Source organism: Erithacus rubecula (assembly GCF_903797595.1).
Source record: "Erithacus rubecula genome assembly, chromosome: 1".
NCBI classification, from domain to species: Eukaryota; Metazoa; Chordata; class Aves; order Passeriformes; family Muscicapidae; genus Erithacus; species Erithacus rubecula.
In genome coordinates this window covers 111,827,606-111,839,761 of record NC_136658.1, presented here as the reverse complement: position 1 = coordinate 111,839,761, position 12,156 = coordinate 111,827,606, and the positions used below count along the sequence as shown (strand labels likewise).

The 12,156-nt window shown below is 55.3% G+C and overlaps 1 protein-coding gene and 1 long non-coding RNA gene across 2 annotated transcripts in view; both read left to right on the top strand.

Annotated features, from left to right (window-relative positions):
• Positions 1–12,156, top strand: part of LOC306805437 — a 120,510-nt gene that overhangs the window by 37,838 nt on the left and 70,516 nt on the right. The gene's annotated exons all lie outside the window — the stretch shown is intronic.
• LOC306807890 (oligodendrocyte transcription factor 2) lies at positions 3,549–5,624 on the top strand. Its single transcript, XM_079317897.1, has 2 exons — positions 3,549–3,603; positions 3,809–5,624. The coding sequence occupies exon 2, from the start codon at positions 3,831–3,833 to the stop codon at positions 4,707–4,709; it is 879 nt and encodes a 292-aa protein (XP_079174023.1). The 5' UTR covers positions 3,549–3,603; positions 3,809–3,830; the 3' UTR covers positions 4,710–5,624.

The window sequence follows — 12,156 nt, the reverse complement described above, 5'->3', positions numbered from 1 at the left end:
GCTGAGCCTGACAGACACAGGACCCGGAATCCAGCCTGCCATTTAAACAGCAATTTAATTATTGTGTTCCCCCCGACAGCAGGCTCTTGAGTGTCAAAAGTTTATCAATAAAGAGAGTTTTTTTTTCCTGCCGAATGAGAACAGGAGATGGCCAATTTCCTGCATGTTTTTAATCCTGCAGATATCACAAACATCAGCTCTGGTATTTCTGAGACTTCCCTCTGGGTGACTCCTGTGAAGATGAGAAGCTTTTCCAGCCTCTGATTGAATGGGAAGACATGCTGAGATTTTGGCAAAGCGCTTGTGTCTCCAGCACTTCCAGGGAGCAAGTGTTAACAAAAACAAACCCAGCGCTGGAAAAGAGGAGAACCCCGAGGGAATGACAGCGACTGCCCCGCTCAATGAACTCGAGTTTCCTTCTCGGAGATTTCAGGTATCAAATGTGTTAATTGGGCAGGTGGAGCTGCACCAAAACCCACTGAGCTTCACCTGGAAATCCAAACAGCGAAATCCATCTGTACCTGATGGAGATACAACCAGGAGGAAATTAATGCGGAGGAAAATAAATAAATAAAAAAAAAAAAGGCAAAAAACGAGGCGAAAGGGCCAAAGCTGAGCGCTGAAGTTTTTCTCTCCGTGCCTGTCCCCTCACACCTTTGAACCGGGCAGAGCTCCCTGAGGGGCAATAAACCCCTCCGACAATACCCTAATGGCATTCCGAGTGATTTCCAGCATGAAAGCAATAGTCTGGTTTTTATTAAGTTATCACTTCATCATGTTCCATGATTGCCTTCATTCATGCCTTAGTTGTCTACAGACGCTATTAAAAAAAAATTATACATATTCATAGCCCGGCAAATGGGCTCTGCTCCACATTTTAGTGTCAAAATCAAGTTCGGGTGAAGGGCTCCTCTGGGACGCGCCGGGGCCGCTTCCCGGGAAGCGCCGGGAGAGGCGGCTGCGATTCCCGAGTCCTGGGAGGGGGAGGTGCGACGTTTAATTTGTCATCTCACGGCAGAGATCGTCCCCCTCCTTCCTCTCATCCCCGTGACAGGACAGCAGAGCAGCACCGGCGACCCCGACCCCGATCCCGACCCCGATCCCAATCCTGATCTCGACTCCGATCCTGATCCCGACCCCGATCCCGATCCCCACCCCGACCCCGACCTCAATCCTGATCTCGACTCCGATCCTGATCCCCCCCCGATCCCGATCCCCACCCCGATCCCGATCCCGACCCAGATCCCGATTCCGATCCCGGTCCCGCTCAAACTCCGCGGCCCCGGGGCAGAACTCGTGTCCAGACGGATGGACAGTTGTCACCAAGGACCCTTAAGGGATTCTGATCCCGATATTTCTGCTGCGAGAGAAACTCAGAGAGGCGTTTCCTCTCTGGAAGGGAGAGAGGGGAAAAAAAGCGAGAAAAAAAATGGAAAAGAAGAAAAAGAAAAAGAAAAAGAAAAAAAAAAAAAAAAAAAAAAAAAAAAAAAAAAAAGAAAAAGAAAAAGAAAAAGAAAAAGAAAAAGAAAAAGAAAAAGAAAAAGAAAAAGAAAAAGAAAAAGAAAAAGAAAAAGAAAAAGAAGGAAAAGGGAAGAAGGGAAAAGGAGAAAAGAGAAAGGAAAAGGAGGAAAGGAAGGGGAAGAAAAAGATGAAAGGGAAGGGAGATGGGAAAGGAAAGAGGAAGGAGAAGGAGGAGAAGGAGAAGGAGAAGGAGAAGGAGAAGGAGAAGGAGAAGGAGAAGGAGAAGGAGAAGGAGAAGGAGAAGGAGAAGGAGAAGGAGAAGGAGAAGGAGAAGGAGAAGGAGAAGGAGAAGGAGAAGGAGAAGGAGAAGGAGAAGGAGAAGGAGAAGGAGAAGGAGAAGGAGAAGGAGAAGGAGAAGGAGAAGGAGAAGGAGAAGGAGAAGGAGAAGGAGAAGGAGAAGGAAAAGGAGGAGTCACTCCACTGCCCATTTCTCCCTCCTGAGCCCCCAGGGTGATGCCAGAACGGTCTCAGGACGCAGCGGCCCTGACTGTCCCCCAGCACCCCCGTCCTCAGTGCACCCGACTGTCCATCCCTCTGTCCATCCCTCTGTCCATCCTTCTGTCCATCCCTCTGTCCATCTCAAGGCCGGAGGTTTTTCCCCACCTTTCCCCGCTGTCCCTGGGCAGGTTCCCCCCTCTCTGCCCCATCCCCACTCTGCACCCCCCATCCGTTCCTGCGCTCCCCACGCCCAGCGGGGTCTCGGGGGGGCTTCGGGGCTCAGCCGCTCCCCAGTGCGGAGTTCGGGACCCTCCATCATTTCACGGGCACGACCTTTGGAGCAGGAAGGAAAATTACCGAGCCCTGCGTGACAGGAGAGCGATGCGGCTTTTTCCACCTCCTCACTCCAGCACCGCAGCCCTGGGGTGACCGCCCCCTCCCCGCCATCCCTCCCGTTCCCCCCGTTCCCCCCCGGAGCCGGGGAAGGCTCAATTCCTTGCGCTCGTTGTTATCCTGTTCTCCAGCACCGCCAGGCGAAAGCAGCTCCCGGCTCCATCCCGCAAAAAAACCAAACTCGGCACAGCCGGGACCCCCCTCCCCGTGAGCCCCGCACCTCCGGGGCTCAGCCCGGCTCCCCCGGCTCGGGGTGTCCCCCCCGCGCCCCCGGTGGCCGCGGACACACGCCGGGCGGCGGGCCCGGCTGTCGCGGGGACAGATTTTCCTAATTGACCTGTTACGGATCAGCCCCGCAACCGTTGGGAAACACATTTCCACGCTTCACTTCTTAACGTTTTAAATACATATTTAACGGATGGTTGAGGCTTTGCCGGGCCAGCTGGGAAACACACGGGTGTAAAAATAATACAACAAAGGCGAAGGGGCCGGGGGGGCGGCGGGGAGGCGGCGGCCGGGGGGATTTACCCCAGTGCGAGGGAGCTCCGAGCCTGTTGCGCGGAGCTGCCGGGGCGAGGGGACTCTCCGGGAGCCGGGAAGGCGGGAGGAAGGCTGCAGGCATTTCCCAAGGTCATTTTTTGTTAGCTTCTTAACGTCTTTTACTCTTTCTTTCTCTTCTCTCTACCGCTGCCTTCTCGCTGAAGGATTTTTTTGGGACAGTTTTAGGCGGCCGCTGCAAGAACTTCTCCGGGTGGCTGCGGGGTCGGAGCCGGGGGATGCTCGGGGCAATTCGCTCGCGGGGAACGGAGAGGTCGAAATCCCGCTTTTCTCCGCCTCTCTTTGCACCGCTTGGCGGGGGAATAACGCAGGAGGGGGCAGCGCTGGGCCGGGCACCGGGGAACACCGACGTGCCGGGGGCTCTTCGCTCCCGTCCCCGTCCCGTCCCGCCCCCCCAACAGCTGTTGCCGGCGCTGTCATTGTTGCATTTTATTCTGGATTTGACAAAAGTCCCTCCCCCCCGCCGCTCCGGCCGGCGCCCCCCCGCCCGCCCCATCGAGCCGGAGCGGCCCCGGTGACATCAGCCGTCCCCCCGCCGCCGCCGCCGATTGGCGCAGCCCCCCTCCCTCCCTCGCGGTGACATCGTTCCTCCCCGGCGCGGCTATAAAGCGGCCGCGGCTCCGCCGCAAGGTGCGCGCTGCTGCCGTGCTCGCCCGTCCCGGCGCGCCGCTCGCCACGGCCGCCCCGCGCACGGTGAGTGACCCCCGCGCCCGCGCGGAGCCCGAGCCAGGGCAGGGAGGGACGGGACGGGACGGGACGGGACGGGAGCCGCCCCCGGCGAAGGGAGGGTGGGCAGCGGGGCCGGTCCCACCGGGGCTGGCGAGCGGGCGCGGTGTCCCGGCGAGCCGCGGCGGGCGCTGACGCGGCGCTGCCCGCGGGCTCTCTCCCCTCCCCGCAGGCTGCCCGGTGCCCGCCGGGCCATGGACTCGGACGCCAGCCTGGTTTCCAGCCGCCCGTCCTCCCCGGAGCCCGATGACCTCTTCCTCACGGCCAGGAATAAAGGCAGCGGCGGGGGCTTCACGGGGGGCACCGTGTCCAGCTCCACGCAGAGCGACTCGCCGCCGGAGCTGAGCGCCGAGCTGCGCAGCGCCATGAGCGCTGCGGGGGTGGTGGTGGTGGACAAGCTGGGCTTCAAATCCTCCTCGTCCTCCTCCTCCTCGTCCTCCTCTTCCTCCTCCAAGAAGGACAAGAAGCAGATGACGGAGCCGGAGCTGCAGCAGCTGCGGCTGAAGATCAACAGCCGGGAGCGCAAGAGGATGCACGACCTGAACATCGCCATGGACGGGCTGCGGGAGGTGATGCCCTACGCGCACGGCCCGTCGGTGCGCAAGCTCTCCAAGATCGCCACGCTCCTCCTGGCGCGCAACTACATCCTGATGCTCACCAACTCCCTGGAGGAGATGAAGCGCCTGGTCAGCGAGATCTACGGCGGCCACCACGCCGGTTTCCACCCCGCCGCCTGCCCCGGCGGCATGAGCGCGCACTCGGCGCCGCTGCCCGGCCACCCGGGCCACCCGGCCTCGCACCCCGTGCACCACCCCATCCTGCCCCCCGCCGCCGTCTCCAGCGCCTCCCTGCCCGGCTCCGGCCTCTCTGCCGTCAGCTCCATCCGGCCCCCGCACGGGCTCCTCAAATCGCCCTCGGCCGCCGCCGCCGCCGCCCCGCTGGGCAGCGGCTTCCAGCACTGGGGGGGGATGCCGTGCCCCTGCAGCATGTGCCAGGTGTCGGCCCCTCCGCACCACCACGTCTCGGGCATGGGCACCGCCAGCCTGCCCAGATTAGCCACCGACACCAAATGAGCCCCTGGGCGGGGCGGCCCCGGCGCGAACAGGACCTACAAACGCTCCCCGGGGCTTCGGGAGGGGATGGAGCCCGGCCCGGGCTCTGCCCTGCTCCCCAAACCCCCCGGCACGAGCAAACCCCGGCGCATCAACTGCGTTTTGAATTTTCCGACGTTGCCAGGACTCGGGAGGAGGGGAGGGCCGGGGGTCGCCGCTACCGGAGGAACCCAAACTGCAGAGGGGCTTTGGCTCGGTTATTCCTCCGTTCCCCCCTGGGCCCGACTCGTTCCGACACGCGGAGCTTTTGGAGCCGCTCCTGGGTCTCATTCCCCGGGAAATGGGGCATTCCAGCCGGGTTGTTCCCCGCTCCCCGCGGGGTCGCCCCGTTTTCTCTGCGCCCGGGATTTGTAAATAGACCGATAAGGACGCGGGTCCGCTCTGCCTGAGCTTCCCGTCCGTGCACTTGTTCTGTGTCAGCCTCATGAGTGAAAAAGGGGTCGGATTTTGCCTTGATTTCCTTGGTTTGGGTTCTTGGGGTTCGTTGGGTTGTTTTACTTTTTAAGCGTTTTAACACGTTTGGTTTCGTTGTTTTGTTTCTTTTTTTTTTTTTTTTTTTTTACGTTCCTGCCACCTTTAACAAAGTTTGAACTCTTTAATGCTCTTTCTTGTGTAGGAACTTTCACCCTGTCCGTGTTGCAATACTGAAAACTTGGGCTTGTTTCTGAAATAACAACTTTTCTTATCGCTGCCCCTTGCAGAGATTTTATCATCTGTTTATTTTTATAAAAAACGAAAAAAAAAAAAACAAACAAAAAAAAAAAGAAAAAAAAAGGGAAAAAAAGGAAAAAAGTTGCTAAATAATATTTATTACTTGTTTGGTTGCAAAAAAAAAAAAAAAAAAGAAAAAAAAAAGTGATCCATTGTTGAGATTTTAAATAAATAAAATTTTAAAAAAATTTAAAAAGAAAATAATTTTAAATAAATGTTCTTTTCCTCTTCCTCGCTGTCCCGGGGAGGCGGAGACAGATGGGGAAGGGATGGGAATATTTTAGGCGCATCCTTGACTTTCGCGAAGTTTTTTGTCAGTTCGCTTCGCCGGCGAATCGAAACCGTTTGAGGTTTGAATTTTTGATTTTTTTTTTCTTTCTTTCCTCATTTTTTTCCAATCAGAATCAGGGTTGCGAGTGAAAACCTCGGTACCGCGTCAGTAACGTAAAAATTTTCTGTCTGCAGCGCTTGGCAAAAGCGAAATATTAATTAAATATTAATTCGGGGAGAGGAACCATTCCGCTTGGCGCTGGGGAGTTCCCTCACTGCGCCTTTGACCTTCAACTAAAAACCCACCAAACGAAAATCCACGGGAAAAAAAAAATTATTAGTAATTTTTTTCCCCTCCCGAAGTCGCTCGTGTCTGTGGCCAGGGGAGATTTTGGCATTTCGAGTATTGGGGTAGGAAATATTTGATGCAGAGCGAGGAAATGCTCCGGTGGTTCCGAGGAAAAGCTCGGGCTGAGGGTGGGCAGGAGCCCGGAGGAACCGAGTCCTCCCTTTCCCATCCCCCTGCAGCCCCACCAACGGCAGCACATTTGATTCTTTATTTCTAATAATATCTGCACTGGCACAAATACACAGCTCCTCATCGGGGAGGGTTCGGAGGGCACGGACAGCGGCGGGGAGTCAGAGCGGGGATGCGCCCGGGGGATTTTTTGTTTGGTTTGGATTTTTTCCCCAAGCCGAGGCGGCCCCGGGGGGTTGGGGACACACGAGGAGCGCGGCGCTGGTGGCCCAGGTGCGTCCCCTGGCCCGGGGGATCCGGGTGTGGGTTCAGGGCGATTCTTGCGGCACAAACCTCACTCTTCTGCCACCAAAAGCCCAAAACAGGGAGCGGGCAGGTGTGTGCCAGCGCCTTGGGATGCTGCGCACGCCGGGAACCTTCTGCCAGGATCTGCTGCTCGCCAAGAGAGGGGAGAAAAAAGCATCCTCATCCCTTCCTCATCCTCTCCTCATCCCCTCCTCATCCGAGCCGAGCCAAGAGCTCCGGGAGCTGCCCAGGGATGGAGCCCTCCGGGCCGCTTTGGCTCCTGGAGCCCCGTTAGCGGTGCCCGACACCCCCGACACCCCCCGACACCCCCGGCACCCCCCGGCACCCCCCGACACCCCCCGACACCCCCCCAGCCGCGGGGAGGCCGCAATAAGCAGAGCAGCTTTCCCAATTAGCGCAGCTCCGGCGAGGGAGCGCTGCTGCTGCGGAGGAGGAGGAGGAGGAGGAGGAGGAAGGGCAGGAGCAGGTGAGAATTAGAGGGAGCATCATTAGGAGCTGCTCTTTGTCTCTATTAAAGGCAATAATTAGCACCCTGACAGATGCAAAAGTCGGCGGTGGCCAGAAGCTGGTAAATCCTGCTCGTCTGCCTGCCCAGCTCGGGCCCGGAGGGGATTGTCCCTGTCGCTAACAGGTGGCCCCGGGGAGCCCCGACGGGCAGGGGGGGATCGGGGGAACGCGGCTTCTCTCTGGGGGAGTTCCGGCCACACCGCTGGCAAAAGCAGCGAGGGCAACATCACCCCGATCGCCCCAAATACCCGCTGAGCCCGCGCATCCTCCCCGGCACCGGGGGTGGCACCGGGGGTGGCATCGAGCCGTGCCAGGCACAGCCTGTGCCCCCCGGCCCCTCCTCACGGGTACTTGCGGATGAACTGGGCCGTGCTGGGGCCCCCAGAGCTCCCCATATGTTCCCCCGCCCCAGGGAGGGTCCCGCCCGCACCGGGTAAGGTTACGGGGGGGAGGGGTGTCCATCTGCTCCGCGGGGCTCCTGCCCGAGACCCCCAGGGACCCGCACGGACCCCTCCTCCACCCTCCTCCTGGGAGCTTTGGGCTCTCTCGCGACCTGTCCCGACAGGAGGAGGAAGTTTCTGATCGCACATCCCGGCTCCTTCCTCATCCCCGCGCTCCTTTCCTTCCTCCTCCTCATTTTCCCGTCTCTTTCCCCTTTCTCTCCTTCATTTCTCTGCTCGTCTCCGCCGAGCCCCAGGGGCAGGAAGGGAGGGAGGGGCAGGCAGAGCTCGCTGGGGGCTGCAGGGACAGGGCAGGGGGTCTGAGACTGGGGAAATTCAGATTCGATCTTGGGCAGGAATTGTTCCCTGGCAGGGTGGGCAGGGCTGGCACAGCTGTGGCTGCCCCTGGATCCCTGGCAGTGCCCAGGGCCAGGCTGGACACTGGGGCTGGACACTGGAGACAGTGGGAGGTGTCCCTGCCATGGCTGGGGTGGCACTGGAGGGGATTTGAGATCCCTCCCCACCCAAATCATTCCAGGATTCAACCGTTTCAGGCAGAAACCAGGAGGCATCCAGGAAACCCAGGAGGAAGGGAAAGGTTGTCCATGTCTCACTCCAGCAGGGGATTTCTTCAGCCTCTGCCTGGAATATTTTAAGCCAAGGTGACCAAAATCACCTGCAAAGCCCTGACTGAGGCATTTCCCTTCTGCAGCTCTGCTTCCTACCGATGGGATCACTGGGATGGGATGGGATGACTGGGATGGGATGACTGGGATGGGATGGAATGGGATCGATGGGATGGGATGGGATCACTGGGATCACTGGGATGGGATCACTGGGATGGCATGGGATGGGTTGGTATCACTGGGATCACTGGGATGGGATAGAATGGGATCGATGGGATGGGATGGGATCACTGGGATCACTGGGATGGGATGGGATGGAATGTGATCACTGGGATGGGATGGAATGGGATCACTGGGATCACTGGGATGGGATGGGATCACTGAGATCACTGGGATGGGATGGGATGACTGGGATGGGATGACTGGGATGGGATAGAATGGGATCGATGGGATGGGATGGGATCACTGAGATCAGTGGGATGGGATGGGATGGAATGTGATCACTGGGATGGGATGGGATCACTGGGATCACTGGGATGGGATGGGATCACTGGGATCACTGGGATGGGATGGGATGGAATGTGATCACTGGGATGGGATGGAATGGGATCACTGGGATCACTGGGATGGGATGGGATCACTGAGATCACTGGGATGGGATGGGATGACTGGGATGGGATGACTGGGATGGGATAGAATGGGATCGATGGGATGGGATGGGATCACTGAGATCACTGGGATGGGATGGGATGGAATGTGATCACTGGGATGGGATGGGATCACTGGGATCACTGGGATGGGATGGGATCACTGGGATCACTGGGATGGGATGGCATGGGATCACTGGGATCACTGGGATGGATGGGAGCTGTCAGAGCCCCTCCAGGGGCTGCAGGATCCTTTCCCTTTGATTGCAGTGGGTGCTCAGAGTGAGCACCCACAGCCCCCTCAAGACCTTCCTCAAATCGATCCCTCACAGGAACACCCGGCTCTGTTTCAGCCCCAAACCTCTCCCCAGAGCAGGAGCCCCGGGCAGGGGGAGGCTCCCAGCTGCCAAAGTGCCCCGGCAGTGGCTTTTCCATCCCTGTGTGGGACAGAATTGCATTTAACTTCATTTTTCTCTTCTGCCAGAGTAGGGATTAAGAACTCGAGAGATATTTTGTGTTCAGACTCAGATGTTTATTAATTATTATTTATATTACAGTGAGTGCTACAGCACTTCCAACTAAAAAGCTAAAAATGGTGAAATGGTGATGGATCTCTCTCTACAGGGTTTTTTAAACTCAAACTGTCCAATTAAGAACTAACACCTACATTTTTTTTTTTTACTCAATAACCAAACACTTGTGACCCACAGTGCAGATTTTTCTACCCAATTAAACAAGATCCCACCCAAACCCAGGAAGAAGAAGGTGAAGAAGAAAGAAACCTTTATCCTAAAACCTCCATCTTGCTTTCCATAATATCTCTATTCTAAAACCTAGAATTCTGCATTTCCCACCCTGTGATATCACACACTTCTATTCCAGCTGCACACCCACAATCCCAGTTCTACCATCCCATTTTGGGAGCTTCCCCACGGCCTCAGGTCCAGAGTTCTGGGGTCAGTGCCTGGCAGCACAGAGAGTTCAAAATCCCATTCCAGGGTTCCAACCATCTCCAGGGCTGGCACTGGGAGTTACCCAGATTATTCCAAGTGCTCGGGTGCAGCTGAGGGCTGAATTTTCCAGAATTATCACAGAATCCCAGAAATTTGGGGTTGGGAGGAACCTCTGAGAGTACCCAGGCAGGGTCACCTGCAGCAGGGACTCAGGAAGGTGCCCAGGGGGGTTGGGATGTCCCCAGAGAGGGAGACCCCAGCCCCTCCCTGGGCAGCTGCCCCTCCATGGAAGGAAGTTCTTCCTCAGCTTGGGATGGAATTGTTGTGTTTTAGTTCCTGCCCCTGCTCCTTGTCCTGGCACTGGCACCAACATCCCCAGGAGCTCTGAGCTCCCCTCAGCCAGCCCTGCAAACCTGGTTTCCATCAGGGGTTTAGGTGGGAGGGGAGATTTTCCCAAATCCTCACTCCAGCCCTGAGAGCCCTTTCCAACCTCACAGCCAGGCAGGTGCAGGTTGGAAGCGACTCCTGGGCATCAAACTGAATTTTCCCACTGCAGCCATTTAATATTTTAATATTTCTGCCCAAAATTGTTGAGGGGAGACAGTGGCTGATGAAGGTTCTGCCAGTTCCATCCCTGTGAAAGGGCACAAAGGGCTCGAGTCCCTCTGGGTTGGTACAGATCTCCCAAAATTCATTAATCAGGAAGAATCCAGCCTTAAATAATGGATGAACAAGGAACTGCAGCTTTATATGGATCAGTGTTTATAGTGGACACACCTCAAAACCTCTCTGAAGTCAATGAGATGCAAATACTCTGGAAAAAAAAAAACCTGTGGCAATTTCTTTTCAAACTCGTAGAGATGTGGAGTTTGTATCACTGAGCAAAACAAAGTGTGAGTAGCCCAGCCCATATCAAAATAAAAAGACAAATTCTCTTCAGTGCTCAGAATTGAGGAGAATCTTCCATGGAATTTCATGAAGTGTCCATCAAACTAAATTATATATTACCAGAAGTCATGATAAGAAAAAAAAAAAAAAAAAAAAAAAAAAAAAAAAAAAAAAAAAGAAAAAAAAATAGATTAAAATAGATTAAATTATGAAAAAAGCAAGTCATTAAGAAAAACTAAATAAAGTATCTTGGCACTTTTGTCTGGAAAAACATTCTGCTGGGAAATCCATTGGAATTGGGAGACTCTTCAGCAGATCCTTCGCTCAAGGATTATTTCCTGACTAGAAAATGAGCACATGAGTGCTGGTCCTGGTCAGCGCAGCAGAGATCAATTGATTACAAATATGGGTATTAATTGATGCCAGGAATAATTTATTCATTCTGAAAATCGGCAACTCGGCTGGCCTTCAATGAGGGAAAGGAAGAAAAACATTTTTCCTCCAAGGAAAATGCTCTTTTTGAAAATACCTATCCAAAATTCCTGACTGGGTGGGATTTGGGGGTTGTGGGAGTTGATGATCCTTGTGGGTTGGGATTTTCCATTATTCCCTGATTTTCCAGGCCTTTGAAAATCCCACCGGGCTCCCATCCTGCTGCTCTCCCTCCTTCCAGAAGGGTCTGTGCTGCTTTTAGGGACAGCATAAAAAGCTTTTTGCAGATCCCCAGTCCATCCTGCTGGGGAAAGCAGAGCCTGAACATCCCCGGGAGCTCGGAGCAGGCGGGGTTGGGATCAGCCCTAAAAAAAAAAAAAAAAAAAATAAAAAAAGGCAAAAAAGCTGGATGTAAATGCAAGAGCGCGCTCCCCTTCGCCATTCAGCGCCATTCTTGGCGCTGCCTTTAGAAGTTTTGTTCTGCCATTTATCTTCACTTGTTGGAGATGTCTTGACAAACTCCTGAGAATTAATTTCCCATCAGCTCTTGGCCCGCTCCCCCTGAACTGCCAGGTCAGCTCTCCCCAGATGCATTGGCAGGGGTTATCTGGACGGGCCACCCTGCTGCATTGTCCCCTGTCCCCGCGGCTGTCGCGACACATCGCAGGGCACCGGGCTCCTGTCATCAATCATCGCGTCCCGCTGCCAATCCCAACACAATCGGAGCGCAGCCAGCAGCGGGGGCGCTCCCTGCCAGCCGGGAGCGTGCCTTCCCCTTTAATGTATTCCCAATGTTGATCCTATTAGCGGGGGGAAATCAATCAATCACTGTCAGCAAACATCAGATTGATCACCGCGCCAGGATTGTTGCGGGGTCCTGCAGATGCGGCAGGCATTCGTTAAATGCTATTTTCGGAAAGATATATACATAAATGTATAAGACGCATTTGTACACCTCTTTGTCTGCTGAAAAGGGGGGGGGGGGGGGGGGGGGGGGGAAGCAGAAAAACACACACGGTTCTTGGGGTTTGGGTGTTTTTTTGTTTCCAAAAGCAGCCACAGTTTAATCACTCTTATAAGAAAAATCCTTTTGAGTGAAAACTGAGCAGAGTTTTGGGAGTGGGGAGTTTTGTTTTGTTGGGAGTGGAGC

Coding starts and splice junctions, on each gene's coding strand:
- LOC306807890 (XM_079317897.1), top strand. CDS start 3,831: ATGGACTCGGACGCCAGCCTGGTTTCCAGCCGCCCGTCCTCCCCGGAG.